The sequence below is a fragment of the Serpula lacrymans genome, assembly GCF_000218685.1.
Source record: "Serpula lacrymans var. lacrymans S7.9 unplaced genomic scaffold SERLAscaffold_8, whole genome shotgun sequence".
Taxonomy (NCBI): domain Eukaryota; kingdom Fungi; phylum Basidiomycota; class Agaricomycetes; order Boletales; family Serpulaceae; genus Serpula; species Serpula lacrymans.
In genome coordinates, this window is record NW_006763297.1 from 2,197,094 (window position 1) to 2,213,214 (window position 16,121).

General features: G+C 47.3%; 6 protein-coding genes across 6 annotated transcripts; 4 read left to right on the top strand and 2 right to left on the bottom strand.

Annotated features, from left to right (window-relative positions):
- Positions 1–45: 45 nt before the first annotated feature.
- On the top strand, positions 46–4,699 carry SERLADRAFT_450341 (uncharacterized protein; the record flags this gene model as incomplete). Its single annotated transcript, XM_007319750.1, has 12 exons — positions 46–97; positions 151–326; positions 381–486; positions 554–1,050; positions 1,112–1,215; positions 1,274–1,396; positions 1,449–1,885; positions 1,952–2,833; positions 2,885–3,091; positions 3,147–3,269; positions 3,327–3,445; positions 3,504–4,699. The coding sequence occupies 8 exons, from the start codon at positions 46–48 to the stop codon at positions 2,386–2,388; spliced, it is 1,932 nt and encodes a 643-aa protein (XP_007319812.1).
- Positions 4,700–6,770: 2,071 nt separating this feature from the next.
- Positions 6,771–8,109, top strand: SERLADRAFT_470720 (uncharacterized protein; the record flags this gene model as incomplete). The annotated part of the gene is made up of 4 exons (XM_007319751.1): positions 6,771–7,177; positions 7,240–7,480; positions 7,534–7,681; positions 7,767–8,109. 2 exons carry the CDS (start codon positions 7,402–7,404, stop codon positions 7,662–7,664), a joined length of 210 nt encoding a protein of 69 aa, XP_007319813.1.
- A 32-nt stretch (positions 8,110–8,141) lies between these two features.
- SERLADRAFT_439356 (uncharacterized protein) lies at positions 8,142–10,084 on the top strand (the record flags this gene model as incomplete). Its single annotated transcript, XM_007319752.1, has 10 exons — positions 8,142–8,389; positions 8,467–8,557; positions 8,622–8,765; positions 8,836–8,870; positions 8,928–8,984; positions 9,043–9,122; positions 9,186–9,286; positions 9,342–9,662; positions 9,721–9,956; positions 10,024–10,084. The coding sequence occupies 10 exons, from the start codon at positions 8,142–8,144 to the stop codon at positions 10,082–10,084; spliced, it is 1,374 nt and encodes a 457-aa protein (XP_007319814.1).
- Positions 10,085–10,162: 78 nt separating this feature from the next.
- On the bottom strand, positions 10,163–10,585 carry SERLADRAFT_392888 (uncharacterized protein; the record flags this gene model as incomplete). Its single annotated transcript, XM_007319753.1, has 1 exon — positions 10,163–10,585. A coding segment is annotated over one exon (187 nt), but the record flags the coding sequence as incomplete, so codon positions are not given.
- A 1,059-nt stretch (positions 10,586–11,644) lies between these two features.
- Positions 11,645–13,737, top strand: SERLADRAFT_450345 (uncharacterized protein; the record flags this gene model as incomplete). The annotated part of the gene is made up of 5 exons (XM_007319754.1): positions 11,645–12,279; positions 12,341–12,601; positions 12,658–12,848; positions 12,907–13,165; positions 13,232–13,737. The coding sequence occupies 5 exons, from the start codon at positions 11,733–11,735 to the stop codon at positions 13,495–13,497; spliced, it is 1,524 nt and encodes a 507-aa protein (XP_007319816.1).
- Positions 13,738–13,802: 65 nt separating this feature from the next.
- On the bottom strand, positions 13,803–15,796 carry SERLADRAFT_470729 (major intrinsic protein superfamily membrane channel protein; the record flags this gene model as incomplete). The annotated part of the gene is made up of 10 exons (XM_007319755.1): positions 13,803–14,052; positions 14,108–14,234; positions 14,283–14,493; positions 14,545–14,583; positions 14,638–14,832; positions 14,888–14,946; positions 15,000–15,033; positions 15,090–15,213; positions 15,273–15,468; positions 15,537–15,796. The coding sequence occupies 9 exons, from the start codon at positions 15,419–15,421 to the stop codon at positions 13,971–13,973; spliced, it is 1,020 nt and encodes a 339-aa protein (XP_007319817.1).
- Between the last annotated feature and the right edge of the window lie 325 nt (positions 15,797–16,121).

Genomic DNA, 16,121 nt, shown 5'->3' on the forward strand with positions numbered 1-16,121 from the left:
TGACTCTTTATTGCAATCCACCACCAGCAAGGCTTTCCGTCCATCATGACCACCCAATTCGATAAGATATATCATGGCATCGCACAGGAAGTTGGCAGTAAGTACAACTTGGCAAAGATTAACTTGTTTGTTGAACTTGCATGACCCCAGAATTTCGTGTGGCTGCCAGTGGGATGGCTTGGAAGGGCGAGGAAAGCGAAGGAGTAATAGCTCTGCCTTCAGGAGACATAAAATGGGCACAGTGGTTGCGGGTCGCCCGTAACTTCCAGCTTCGTATCGATATGAAAGACAGGAGACGTGAAACCTTCGATGGTTTCGCCCGAGAAGTAGGTATCTGCGTCTGCAGCAGCGCAATTTTAATATCAAACTCCTTTCTGTAGGATCATGACAAGCTAGCGGGGCTGATGAAGCAGCACTTTGGCGTAACGCTGGAAGTTAGAGATGTTTCATTCAAGGGCTGGAACTGGGGAGTTACCGATTTCCAAGGTCTCTTTTTGTTTCATATAACTCATTTTATTGTGCAACTAACTACCTTGTTGTTGAATTTTTGAAGGCCAGGACCTAGCTTTCTTGGTTTCAAACAAAACCTCTTTCGAACTACCACTTCGTCAAGTGGCCAACTCCAACATAGCAGGTCGCACTGAAGTCTCTCTTGAATTTGCTCCATCGTCAAGTGGTAAGAAACCATCTCGATCTGCTCCTGATGAGATGGTCGAAATACGATTCTACGTCCCTGGAACTCATGCTCGCCAGCGTGGTTCCGACGCTGGGTCAGAAAAGTCAGATGTAGAAGAAGAAGACGAGGAAACGAGCGCTGCCCAAGCCTTCCACGATGCTATTAAAGATAAAGCTGACATTGGCCAGGTCACAGGGGATCTTGTACTCAGCTTCGAGGAGGTGCTTGTTTTAACACCAAGAGGTCGCTACGATGTGGATATGTTCCTAGACTTCTTGCGGCTCCGAGGTAAAACATACGATTACAAGATTCTCTATTCCAGCATCTCGAGGTTGTTCCTGCTACCCAAGGATGATCAACATGTTCTATTCATCGTAAGTTTCGATTCCAACATGGTGAAGAGGAAGTTCCTGATATCTCATATATCCTACGTAGCTCGGTTTAAGCACTCCCATTCGTCAAGGTCAAACTCGATACCAATATTTAGTTATGCAGTTTGCTAGGGAAGAAGAGACCACAGCGGAGCTGAATATGTCAGAGTACGTTTCTTATTGTCTCACCCTAATTGTCAACCTTTTTATGTGTATGTGTATACAGAGAAGACATCACTAAGTACGATAGACTTAAAAAGAACTATGAGGACCCTACCTTCGAAGTGGTGTCTGGTGTATTCCGTGCCCTTTCGAAGAAGAAAATCATTGGTTCTGGCAGTTTCTCAAGGTGCGTAAACCATGTTTACTGTAAAAGCATATATTCAACCTTTTTACCGCAGTCGCGACGGTCACCCTGGTATCAAAGCAAACCTCAAAGCAGTACAGGGCGATCTTTTCATGCTCGAAAAATACATTTTCTTCGTCTCCAAACAGCCAACTTTAGTCGAGCTTTCGGATATACATCAATGTGTTTTCTCGCGTGTCGGTGCAAGTATGGGCGCCACAGCCGCTCGAACTTTCGACTTGAAGATTGTGACGAAGAGTGGCCCTGAGTACACATTTACATCTATCAACAAAGAAGAGCACGAGCCAACAGAATCGTACTTGAAGGACAAGAAAATCAAAATCAAGAATGAAATGGTACCCGATGTGGAGATGATGCTGGCTGCAGGTGCTGCCGACGACGACGACGAAGAGATGCAAAGTGTGGCCAGCAGCGGAGATGAGATGCCGAAACCCAGACTCGGCGGAGACGAAGATGACGATAGCGAAGAAGGTAAGCCCACATTATGGCACAATCTGTCAGGATGAATGTTGCTTGCTAACGGAAAGAAAATATTAGATGAGGACTTCCAAGCATCCGAGACTGATGCGGGTTCTCCGACTGACAGCGACTCTTCTGATGATGGGGGCGTCACAGCTTCAGACGCCAGTGGCGATCGAGAACTTGCTAAAGGTGGCAAAACCAAAGGGAAGGGCAAGAAGAAGGATGGTACTGCCAAGACTGGAGCAAAAAAGGCAAAGGCAAAGGCAAAAGCAAAAGCAGCGGATAGCGATGCTGAGGATGACGAAGAGAAGCCCAAGAAAGCCGCCCCAACAAAACCGAAACCGAAACCCAAGGTGAAGAAGGACGCCGGAAGTGGTGATGAGGCTATGGATGTAGATGAAGAGAAACCTAAAGCCAAGCCTAAGCCAAAACCAAAACCAAAAGCTGTCACGAAGCCAAAAGCAGACGAGGAGGTCGAGCCGGCGAAAAAGAAACAAAAGACTTCAGATTAGAAGTCATCTTATAGGACGCTTCTTCCCATGTTCTTCCAGCCTTCGTGTATCTAGCTAGCATCATTCCATTTGTAGGTAATTTTTATTTCATTCCTAGTTCATTTTATACAAATCTATACATCCTTCCTTGTATTATGAACAAAATGTGAGACTAACATAAATCAAACGACTGCAAACAACGCAAAACTAGAAATTAACGAATGGACGAATGGACATGTTATGGTTGAACATCTCCTTTTCGTTTGGCTAGAAGTGAGCCAGGCTCAAAGAAGAGACCAGTAGTGGCAGATGCACTCGATGGTGTAGCTACATTGACCAAAGGTTGAGTAGGGCGTGACGCTGACGATTGTTTCCTTGTCGCAGTTCGAGAAAGCCCTTTGGTATTGACGTTCAATCCTGTAGCTTTTGTAAACAACACATTGCGCTCTTGATGTAGAACATATGACTGTAGCTCTGTGAGTAGACCCGAAGATGCAGTAGAAAATAGGTAACCTACGCGGGCAACAAGAATAGCCTGCATCCACTTCTCGCCATCTTTTTGGTTGCATGAGAATACATGGAGATAGTCTGATGCATCCTCGAATAAAGTTAGATTGTCCGTTGATTTCACGGCAAAAACGAATGGCTTGGGTGCCTTATGGCGCCGAGTAACATAGTAAGCATCGAAATTAGATAGAGAGCAAAGGAATGTCTCGTCTTTGCCCTGTAGTAGTTTTGATCAGAATACCAGTCTTTCATGCTAAATTATAAAATCATACCGTGTCGCGTTTTGAGAGCCATAAGCTGTGCTCCCTCAACTCCATCCAACGCTTGCTCCATTTTCCTCGTTTGCTCTCCCACTCAACATATCCTCGGCAGGTAGGAGAAAGAGTCGGTATAGCCTAGGTGAACGTGTAATTTAGAAAGTGGAACAACACGAATGTGGAGGTGAGACTCACGGAACGACTTAAGAGCGGAGCTAGAGGTGTCGTTTTAACGGCAAATGCATTGACCATCTTGTCTTTGTTCCATGAAGCTGAAATGTCTGACAGAAGTTCATAACTTCTTATAGGTCGCTCTACGCAAAGACGTATGTCATGAGCATCCAAACTTTTACAATATCGTTGGATGCTTACCCATGCCAAAGTCTTGAGCCATTTCCCAAAGCATCCATCCTGTAGCACCCTCAAGCGCCCCTTGGCTCGCTATGAGGTCAACAACGTCTCCTGCATTGGTACCTGGTAGAAGCTCTACCATGCTAAAGCGTTGCATACCACCAATGAATATCCTTTGCTGTGTAGCCTGAGTTTTAGCAGGTGCCTGTTGAGCAAGGGCAGATAACACTTCCGCCGGAGGAAGTGGAGGGACAGGAGGACGTTGTGTGGAGCGATGTACTGGAACGTCGAGATCGCCCTCAGAAGAAGTACGAGTAGATGCGTATCCACCACTCGTCGTAGGTCTCCTAGCAACATCACTAGATTTAATCATTTTACCAGACTTGTCGAGACTGACGCGACCACTCTCTGTACTGCGCATTACCGATGAATCGTCAACGGCTCTTCGATTCCCAGTGGTAGCACTTCGTCCGATCGACTGTGAAGATGTACCTTCATGTCCTGACTGCGGGTCCGATTTTCTGGGACCTGACCTGTGGAAGGATCTCATCGGTCTCAGCGTTCGTTCTGGAGGCGTTTCTACCGAAGGAGTTGATGGAGGCGGTGGTCTCTGCAAAAATGCGAGCTGATCATACGTGGGAAGGTTAGGGCTCTTGGAACGAGTTGCAGAGTCTCCTGACCAACCAGGGAACCCCATTGATGAAGCTTCCTTCGAATTGAGAGGTGCAGTAGCAGGGGGTGTGCGCAGACTCTGAAGAGATTGCAGCTTCTTTGCGAGATCGTCAGGGGCAAACGGCTCCATTGCAGCTGGCTTGGGACGTGTTCGTTCCCGACGCAGCGACTGTGAAGCATGGAGTGCAGCCTCTTGCGAGCTGGATTGTGGCCGATACGGTATGATCGGGGCACTCTTAGGCGGAGCTGATGAATGCGTGGAGGGCCCTCGTGATTTCATTGCACGCTCCATCCTTCGCTGCTCCCTCTCATCCTTAACCTGTTTCCGAATAGTGCGTTGCGCTTTCAGCGCAGTGGGTATGCGTTGAGCAAGTGGTACATCATCGTCTGTACCATTGTCAGAGCCAGTGACCAAAGAGTGTGAAGACTCTGGATGAGTAGAAGCAATACCCTCAAGCCCACTATAGTACTCGGTATTTCCCGCTTCCTCTTCTGAGGAAGAAGAGTAATCAGATGGACTTGAGAAAGATGAACGGTCGTTATAGCGCCTGTTCTTTTCCTCGCCATCCCCGTCATCATCCCCACGACGGCCACCGCCAAAACCTCCAGGTACCTCTCCCCGCCTGCTGAAGTTTTCACCTCCCTCATTGTCACCGCCGCGTTCTCCACCACGGTAACTGTCTGACTGACCGTATTGGTCGTGTGTACTTCGCGTGTCTCGGCCGGCTCCATCTGTGGGTACGGCATCTACTTCTGCCGAATTGGGCTGCGAATAACGAGCATTCACAGGCAGCTCCACGGCATTTTGACCCATCCCAGCAGACACATCAGGCTGCGCCGTCGGAGAGATTTCGCTATCAGACTTGTCAACAGAGTACATGGAAGTGTATGGGGTAATTCCAACTTCGGGCGAACGTGATCTAGGCTTTGACAGGTAACGGGGATCTGCAACTGAGTCGGAATCGATGAACGCTTGTGTATAGTAGTCCAAGCTCGAGTGGTAGCCTAGAGGATCGCTGGCGTCAGAGTGGTAACCCTCAACCTCAAGGTTGCTCGATATATCAGGTCGTGGTTCGTGTTCAAGCGAGAAGCTATTTTGGTCACCAGCAGCCGACCAAGAAGAGTCACCAGACACTATTGATGAACGTGAGAGCGTGCAGGAAGATGGCCCCGAAGGGGTATAAGAAAGAGAGGGTGTTGAATCCAAAGACGTGTCATATAAGTGAACACTATCCTGTGTCAAATCTTCAGAGGGAAGGGGAACCTGTGTGCCTTCATCAGAATCATGATCAGAAAAATGAAGTTCCTGGTGGTCCGACAAAGTTTGAGGAGAAGGCGTAATAGACTGTTCGCCACTCAGACCAAGAGTAAAGTCAATCCCGTCACCTGGAGGTGCGGCGTCAACACCTTGACTTTCGAAAACATCATTTCCGCCGGAAACGATATTCCTCCTAGAACCTATATTCCAAGGTTCATGAGGCAATCGTGCACCAACTGTCCCTTTTCGAACCTAAAGCAAGATATCAATCACAGCTGAAAAACTTACAAAACTCTCTAGACATACCTTCCTAGGAACAGCAACGTTCATACTGGCTAATGTGTGTAAAGATGGTAGGGAGGGACGAGGTGAGAACGCGGGTCTCGTGTGCGCTGGTCGCGCCTGGCTGTTGCCAGAAGACTTGGGGCGCGGGACAGCTGGACCAAGGACGGGATATCTAGAAGTCGAAAAATCGGGTGGGACGGTGAGTTGGGAAGTTGTTGCATCATTCTCGCTTGGTAACGTAGGTGAGAGATGAGAACGAGGAATACGAGGGAGTGGCTTTGACTCGGGCTCTGGGACAATGGTTGCGGTAGAACTGGAGGCAGAGGAGGAGGCGGATGTGGGTGTGGATGTATTATGAATTGGCTGGACGGACGGGGCTGCAAATGGGTCGTCGTCTAGCAAAAAAGAGGGTGTACTGTAATCATCCGTGGGTAGTGGAGGAGCTGCGGAATGGTCATAGCTAAAGTAGTCGTAAGGGTACGCTACAGCAGATTGGGAGCGGGCACGAGACGCGACAGTTCGAGGAGGAGATGTCGCGTTCGCGGCTGAGGAAGACGAAGATTGGAGGAATCCAGGGACAAACATTGATTGTAAGGAAGGACGTGTTTTGGGTAACTTAACCTTCTCGCGAAGGCTACTTGGTTTAGATTTGGGAGTAGGCTGTTTCGGGTCTGGAGATTGTGGCAACTCGTGGTCACCCATTGAGGGTGGAAGGTTGGGTAAGTCTCCGAGAGAAGATCCGTGTATCTGGGATAAAATCGAGTCAGACGGGTTAAGTAGGGGCATTTTGACTTGTAAGTTATGTCATGGAGAAACTTAAAGAGAGTGATAACCGGAATTGACGTAATTAAAGCGGGAATATGACAGACAAATCCATCATTCCGTTGATTATTGAGCAGCCGTGGCTTCCACGGTTTTATATGGCTGAAAAAAAGTACCATAAAAGACAAGGAAAGTGCAACGTGTAGGATGAAGTCAAAGGATTATGATTATCAGACGTGAACGCTTACCGAGGGTGCATCAACATGAGGCCGTATGACGCGAACCTGAGACACTACCCTGTGGGGATCCTCGACCAGAAAATCATCAGAAACGATATCCACTGTAGACTTGTCCCTGGCTGACTTGACGAACGGGAGGATGGTGGGGGAATCAGCAAAGATATTGCCGAACGAGTCTGTGTAGGTTATCGAATGTTTAGACGAACTGGCCAGCGCGTCCGGTTCGTTCTTTGGCGACACAGTAACGGCCATGATGTCGCTGCAAGTTCGGTGGCAAAGAGGTGATGTTGTGCAGATCAAAGGGTATGTCTAGTGAGAGATTGTGCGCATTCAAGGCGTAGTAATGAGTGTAGAAAAGAGAAAGGGAAATGTATAATGGGGATTGGCTGCATGCAGGCTAACGGAAAGCACACCAAAACTATAAATTGTGGTATACTTCGGTGTTTATGTAAACAGGGTCATTTGCCTTGACAACCAATGTAAGCCTCTTTTCTTTTCTCTTCCCTGCATCGCCCATTATTCGCTGTTTTCTCTCTTGCAGCTGCGTAGCGTCTATCTCCAGTAAAACATGTATCCAGCTGCACATATGCAGAGATAACACAGGCTGTCACCCAGACATGATGCGCTGTGTCTGTCGCGACTGGGAACAACTCTGATATGTCTGAAAATTAAACAAGGGCGCTATCAAGTAACCGAAGATCAGATGGCTGTCCACAGTCAAAATACAGCACCAGCCATGACGCTAACGCCGCACGACATTGGTCACTTATGTTCTTTGCCAAGTAAGTCTCCGAAGCAACTTGTGAAAAAACACACGGCTTATTCTGATTTACAGAGCTGATCACTGACGAGCCAAGAGTGGGTTGTCGTCTTCTACCTTCGTCCGAGGAATTACCAGCACCAAGCTGCCCAATTAACGTGAACGGGAGCAAAACACGGCCGTCGTCGTGCCTTCTCGAAAATTAGCTCGCGTGAGCTTCCTGGTAAGTTCTGGTTACAGTTATATTGCAGCGCCCGTTCTCCAGGTTCTTCGAGTTGCCTGACAGAATTTATCATTACGGTATGTAGCGAAACAAATCCCGTTTTATTATGAATCAAGAGAGTCAGACTGGACACCTGATTTGTGATCGAGCTGCACAATAATACCGTACCCATACACGGAGCTCCTTGCCTCGCTTCAAGGAATGTAGATCATTGGAGAGCTGGCAATTCGGATGCGAGAAGAAGGATCCCAAGCCCTATGACTGGTATAATGTTGACTATATGCTGGTCATGAGTTAACGTCGAGCTCCTCGTCGGCGTCCAGTAGTGTCACTGAGGTGGTCACTGGGCTTGGGCAATTTTTGGGTCAGGTACATACTGTAAATAATTCGGAACCGTCAGCAGTCTGCGGCTCGATCCATCTTTGAATACAACCATCATCATCCGCCTTTATTTTTTCTCATGCCTCGTGAGTTGCCTGGTTTCTATTGGGACGCCGAAAGAAATCGGTATTTCCCCATTTCATCCAAGCCAAAGCCAAAAATCGACACAGGACTAGCCAATTCAGAACGCCCAGTACGACCTTTGCCTGCAACGAGCTCTGATGACAGCGACAGGAGCTCAAAAAGACGGCGAAGGAGCACACACTATCATGTAACTGAATCTGTGAGGTCGAGCACACGTGGTATCGATAAGGAGAGAGGTGCACAGTGCGTAAATAGCGATATTGCAATGAACAGTTACACTGAGAGAGCTTATCAACACAATGTTCCTAATTTCTTGACAGTGGAGTCCTATGTTCACACATTGCTTCGACATCAAAGGCGACGCGATCAATCATTCCCTTGCTGTCTCACGCAACCATAACTACCTTCAAGGTTTGCATTCAAACCGTGACCCACCCATTGGAATTTGTCTGATGGGCAAAGAAAATCACACCAGACAACGTCAATAGACGGGCGCATTCTCAGCTTTCTCGGAGACAGTCGTGGCTGGCTCTACTCCTTCAGCGCTGACGAAGGTCGGGACGCGCTCGGTTTTTACTCCACGCAAGGTTGGACGCCGGAGTTCAATCTCCCATCAACGGTGCGCTGGAGCTCAAGGCCGCATAGCCAAGGGCGTCATTAACTTGAATATCTCCTCACTTTGCAAATAGATATCGTCCATATCTATTTCTGGTTCTCGATGCGCGTAAGTTACGTTGTTGTCGGAGGAGAGCTCCTTGCAGTATCTATCAACGATCAACAGCGCCACGTCCTTTGGACCAAATTGCAAAATCCTCCTCCAAGCATTGGATACCTCAAAGTAAGCCGCCCGTTCACCTCGGCGTTTGACCCACTGATCACCCCGTGGCACAATGCAGTGTGCATGTCATCAAACCCGGTGATCACCTTGTTCACGACATATGGACAAGCAGTCTTCGAGGCTCAGAACTTGTGCTAGGTATCTACTTGTGCTTGCTACAATGGAACTTGACTTCTCAAAGAGGATCGTCGACTTTTGCAGGTGCAAACAAGCAAGCTGTCGTATTTAAAGGCATCGATGACCCAAGCAATATGCGCTTCCTGAAAACTCACAGTGATGTCTTTGCCGTCCAACAAGAGGAGGTGAGAATTGTTCTTCGCTTTATCAATTGAACACCCAAGCCCACATGGCCACCAGAACCTCGTATATACCGGATCACGGAATGGGGCCATCAGCCGCTTTGACCTGCGTATCGACACGCCGAAAGGGCAAAACCTACTAGACGATGTGTTTTTATCACCAACGAATTCTATAACTAACCTCAGGATCGTTCGCGAATGGCAACTTTTAGTTGGCAACATTGATGGAAGCGTGAGTGCTTTTAAGCCATTCCTTGTTGTTTCAGGAAGTGACAAACAATTCACTCTAAAGCTTGGGACATACGATCTTCGCTATTCGCGGGGTAGGACTCCTCTCATGACCTTCGCTGGGAACGTCAATTCTTGGACAATCGCTACTGTGGGTTTCGTTATACATTTTTCTAGCCAAGCTTAATTTCGTTCATTTGGTAATTTAGGCTTTAGATGTAGATCCTGCCGAAGAATTTATCTTCGCTTCCGCTCAAGACTCACGTATACGCGCTTGGTCTTTACGCACAGGGGAACTCATACACCCCTCTTTATCTTCGACGACTTCCACATCAGCTGGGCCTTCATCTCCCTCATCTCCCATTAACTGGATCACCAATCCTTTTGAGACCGCTTTTACCAGTCCCGTGCAGGCCTTACAAGTTGCCGAGGAGAAAGAGGGCATGTGTTTGTGGGCTACATCGGGTCAACACTTGTATAAGTATCATTTGGGACAACGAATTGTATTCTAGACTATTCGAGGATTCGGTTTTGATGACCTACGAGCTCCACAATCTTGATGCTACAAAGTAATGTATTGATATAACGAATACAAATTACAATATGGGCTAAATACTATAAAGAGAGTTCTCTATGTGGAAAATTACTAGTGGAAGAACGTAGGGCATTTTGCATACAAGACCGCTGTTTTTCACTGTTTGTCTTCATGATCATCGCGCTTAACATCAAGTACAGCCTGAGGAGACACAAGTCTAGGACACACAGAACCTTCGTTCCGCACGGTCATGTCGTTTTTCTCCACTGCAGCGCTTAGGTCTACTCAAGGTCAGGGATAGCATGATTAATATCATTTTATACGCACCGTTATTCATATGGCCATTTTGAGCATCGTCGCAGGATTTGTTTGCCTTGGCGTTGGCCAAATACGTGTCACGGACATACTGTGCCATATTTGTGATATCGGATAACCGTGCAGTGTACGATAACGGTGGTGGAGGTTGACGCCTGGTGCCATGTCCGTAGTTCTGGAATACTGTTGTAGACTCAGACTGCATAGAGCCAAAGGAGAGTTCCGGGCTGCAGTTGTAAGGAGGGTGCTGAAGGACAGGTGAAAGATTAACTTGGGAAAGCTCAAAGTATACCGTCGAATCCTGGAAGCCTTTCGAAATCGACGGTAGGAAAAACTTGGAAAAATCCGGATATCTGTTGTGGAGGGGGTCCCTGGAATAGCACTGATTAGTCGATAATCCAGTACTTGGAGAAATATCACTATCGATAGAGCATCGATCCGAAGAGATTATAGATGTATTAAAAAGGGACAGAGGAAACGTTGTTGGGATATAACCTAATGAAGGGGATTGGGTGAAAGATCGAGGTGGGTCGGAGCTTGGCGTATTGACGGCGATGCCATGGTCTTGCTGTATTCCAGAAGGTACATCAGAGAACAGATAAGAAGACCCTTGCATGTTGATCACAGGCATTCCCGGCGAGTTTGAGGGAATCTGATGGATACCAACGGTATGGTGCACGCCAGCGGTAGGTTCATTAGAAGACAGATGGAAAGTATGGAGCATCGTAGACGGAGTCGCAGATCGTGCCTGCTTTGCCTTAGTGGGTTCAAGGGTAGTTTGGAGACTGTGCTTTGCCTTTCTAGATCTTGAATTCTGCCTCGAAAACCAGTTCCTGATCCAGCCCTCGTCTCTGGAGGCCATTGGCTATGCATCAGTCAGGCGGTAGGGATATAAAAGACCTACAGGCCAGTCGTTACAGCAAGCTCATGTTTCTGTTCCTCTGTTGGCCGCCGTCTTTGTTGGTGCGATTTCATGAGCAGTTGCAGTTGCCAATCTTCAGCAAATACAGGATCTTTCTTGGTCTTCATCCCGATATGGACTTTGCTAGTTGAGCGCCAGAAAAGCAGGCCAGCAGAGAATCCGACGTGAGCCCTTTGAAAGCCCAAGGAAAGTCCAGGAAATGGTACTGTAAACAATGGTTGGTGATGGTATGGATGCAAAGTTGAAGTGACCGGCAACTTGCTGATTCAATTATTACTCCCGCTCGCATTCTGCCGGTATATACACGTGATATATTCGCACGGGCATTAAGAGTTTGAGTGCTGCGCAACTTGAACTGGTCAGATAACTTGTATGAATATATAACTGCAAGCAGCAGGCTGCAGGTGTCCTGACTGTTCTTTCTTTCTCCCCACATCCTGGCGTCCGGAATGCCTTCCAGTCATCGCTCCTCAGAGAGCATCAGTTCGCCCTCGTCGCCCTCGTCACCCCATTCTCCATCCGCTTATTCGGGTCTTGTTAACGCCTCTTCCTCTGCCTTGGTTCTACTGCCAGACTCAGAAGACACCAGCCAAGACTCAGATCCATATGGCTTATTCAGCGAAGAGGAGACTGAGGAGGAACAGGACCAACAGCCCGAGATCCGTAGATTGGCAATACCACCCCTTGCACCGTCTGCCATATTTGTATATCTTTTATCGCCCTACCTCAGGCTTGGTGCAATGTACATTACAAGCGGAAATATCCCGCTAAAATACGCACTTGCTTGTCTTGTATCCTTCGCCTTACTCTCGCTCTTTTGTCGTCGTATCTGGTATCTCCTTGGTCGCTACATTCGAAAGTCAACCATCGAAGACATCCTCGCCGAGGTTTTCGCAAGGGGCAGACGTAAGAGATACAGAAGAGAGATCATACGCAATGTCACAACCTCTGTAGCCGGATTGTTAAGAGTTCTGCTGGCAACAATGTACCTTCGTGGTTAGTGGAACAATAGGACATTTATGATAGTTTGAACTAATAAGAACCTGCCCAAATCAAGAATCTATGGATGCAGTCCTTCCTTTACTTCCTGAATGGTCGTCACTGGGCTCACAGGTCGCCATTACCGTTGCATCGGGCTTGATAGTCTTTACAGTGTCCCTATCCAAATCTCTGGCCGCCAAACCTGTCATATTCTCAACATGGCTTTCTGTAATCTCTTACATGTTTTGGCTAGTCTCTGTAGCCTATGCACATGCTAAAGGTACACTTCGTCCTAACCCAAGTTGGTTGCAAAGAGGCACTCTCTGGAATTGTATTAGTTGAGTTCCTATTCAGCGTTCTCTTTTTGTGATGCTCACATATGGAAACTTGTAGCCAACTTTGCATTTACGTTTACTACAACTAGTACGGTCCCTTTGTATGCTTCCCTCAAGGCAGGACCAGCGACCTTTGCTTCCAGGACAGAAAGATCACGATCATTTACTGTACTTAGCATATCATCCGCGCTTCTCGCCGTTCTCCTCCTTCTGCCGCTGACCTTTTTCTCAGCCGTCCAGAACATGCCAGTAAGCAAATTCCTCAGTTCGCCGTTCAGTCCAGACCCTGTTGACGCCTTGAGCGCAGGAAGTGAATCATACTATGTTCGACGCCCTGATTTCTATCCTAGAGGCCACCACTCTTTTATCTTCAATTCCTTCCATCATCGTTATGATACCTTCTATCCCCATTTCAATGACGATAAGGAGGATTACTCAAGTACCTTTGAGTAAAATGTTCATCTGTCTTGTCATTCTGTCTCTGAGTCTGATACCCGTCGCTATCGCGGGTCCTATGAGCGACATCACCCTATTTTTGTCTCTGGCAGGGACCTATTTGCTACCAGGTATGTTGGCATTTAGCTTCCAGAAGATATTCTGTTTTTAGAGACTAACTACGGGGTACTCCTTAGCCGTGATACACATCATCACGCACTTCTTCAGACGCCCCATTTCCATCGTTGTTCCACCAACGCAGGCTTCAGAACCAAATACGCCGCGTACCCCTCAAGTGCCACGTCCCCCTCCTGACCTTCTTTTGCAGCGTAAGGAGCTTGCCATGCAAAGACGAAGACTTGGAAAGAGGATCATTTGGGATGTGGGGATTTGGCTTTTGCTTATCCCCGTAAGCACTTGTGGTTTGATATGGATGGTCGGACGGGTGGCGCGGCAGTGGTAGGTCATGCGCGAAGGAGAGAAGCTGCAGCGGCAGCGCCTGCTGGTAAGGTGCGGGGCTTTCCGTCAAGAAAATTTATGTAGCACATGCCAATAACGTGACGTGCTCGGAGAATCTATCAACAACTGCGCTCTGGCAGCCCATCTTCACTGGTTATCCCCATTGTCAATACCATCACCTGTCGCACTGTTATCTCTGTTGTACCTCTACCTAAGATCTTGTGAATTATTACATACTTGTGACAATGAGCTCGACTGATGGCCTGATCGCTTTTTAACCCTTCAAGCTTCACTTCCCATCCGTCGGGGAGTTCGAAGATGCATTTCGTATTATGTAAATAAAGCAAATGACATTCCTGTGCTACAGGTGACGTGACCAATCATTTCCAGAGGCATTCCATATCGTAGAATTCGTAAATAGTCCGACCATCATAAGAAATGAAACCTACGGTACCAACCAAATATCACCAATAAAAATCAAACACTGTCCGCACCGGCGGGAACCTTGTTTCTCTGTTGAGGGCATGCGTGAAGATGTCTTTTTTGAGTTTCCGCATCACTGCGAACATATCCTATCAGAAGGAGCAACGATTAGGAGACGGGAGAAGACGTACGGCTTATTGATAATGCTCTCAGAACCCGTGAAGAGGAATAAATCGTAGAATAAGGCTCCAAACTGCATACCAAGGAATGGAGCTAAAATGGGGCACCACAACCAGTATTGGCTCCGATAAGTGAATACTAATCTTAGGTTAGTCAAAAGCAAATCAGAAGATGTGAAACAGGTACCATCTCTACCATATCCCACCATCGCAGTCAACAAGCGCGGACCTAAGTCACGAGCAGGATTGATAGCGTAGCTAGTCTCCATACCCAGTGAAGCACCGATACCGAGGATTGTAATGAACAACGCGACTGGGACAAGTCCCGGCGCTGGGGGGTTGTTTCTTTTGTCAGTGATGGCCAAAATGACCATCATTAGTGCAGCAGAGGCCAAGAACTAGTGTATTCTATGAGTCAGTTATTCAGTCGCGATAGGGAGATTACTTACTTCCGAGAAGAAACATGACACAGGAGTCATGTAATCCAACTTTGTATAATACGTCAAGATAGTAGATGGTGATTAATACGCTTGATGACTTACGGCGTAAGTAGAGAATAAGCTTGCAGTACCAGGGACAGTGCGGACCCCTGGGCCACCTTCGTATAGATCGATAGCATGGAAATAATTGGCGTAGACAATGCCAGCACCACAAAGGGCTCCCATAAGTTGGGCAGCCATGTAAATAGGTACTTTTTTCCAAGGGAAGTTGCGAACGGTTGCAAGAGCCAAAGTAACCTACCAAGGAGTACAATGAGTAAGTAAGGTCTGAAATACGTAAATAGAAACTTACAGCAGGGTTTATGTGACCACCGGATATTCCACCAGAAACGTATACGCCTAGAGCAACACCTACCAAGAGCATATCAATTTTGCGTAATAAAAAGATAAAAAAAATTATTTACCAACTGCCCATCCGAAATTGAGTGAAAGGTAACTCTACACAAGACGAAGGTGAGCATAGGCTTTGTCCCAAATTTTCTGGGATAACTTACACCTTTGGACGTAGGCGCGACATTTGGATTTGAAGATAAGACGACTTGCAGATCGCCACCGACTCCAAATATGATCAGAAACATAATTCCGAAGAACTCAGCAGCAGGCTCGCGAAGATATTCCCTAAGCACCAGAGAAGCGTGGATGAATACCCAGAAGCATACTGAAGGGAGGTGTCTCACCGAATCCTACACCATCTGTTGGGATATCGAGTGCAATGGTCGCATTCGGTCACGTCGACGATGGCTGCGTCCCCCTTCCCTGAATATGAGCAGCTGCTAGCATCTGAACGTCGTTGGATAATAGGCTTCTCGCTGATAGATTCGGACATGGTAATAATACAAAGCTACAAGAAGAGAACTAGTGGAGCTTTTGCTGCAGGGATGAAACAGTCAGTCTGGTACTTATAGTGCTTTTGTCATATGAATAAAATGGTAACGTACATACCTGGCTAACAAGGCCGGAGTCCGAGCCCGCGTGCATGACGAAGTTCGCCGACAGTTGATCCTTGGAAGGAAATAGGAGGCACATGATGAAGCTCACTATTACTGGGCCATGTGGCTAATCTATGACCTATTTCGTCAAGCGGTTCCATGGATTGTTCCCTCCTAATCTCTTTACCTAAAGCGGACCTTCTAACCAATCGAGCGTTGAAACGTCGAAAGCATGTTGTGTTCTTCACTGTGCATTACGTTCCGAAACAACAACTCATTGCGTCCTCCGAGCCGAGTATAAGCCAATATTGGCACAGGGGCAAGAAGCAGACTAAGATGAAGGGTAATCGAAGTTTTCCTATAGGCCAATTGGATCTAGACTTTATACAGCCTCCGATACTTGCCAGAAACGTACTCTGTCATAGCAGTCCAAATATTAGTCACAAGTTCAATGGAGCCTCACCAAAAAAAATACCTCATGGTGATGCCATCATGATAACGCCGCTCCTTCATTCCCTCTAATGGCTGACTTACGGCGCGAGGATAAAGCCGTGACAAGGAATCTGAAAGTGACCAGACTGGAACCATCTGCCGAAA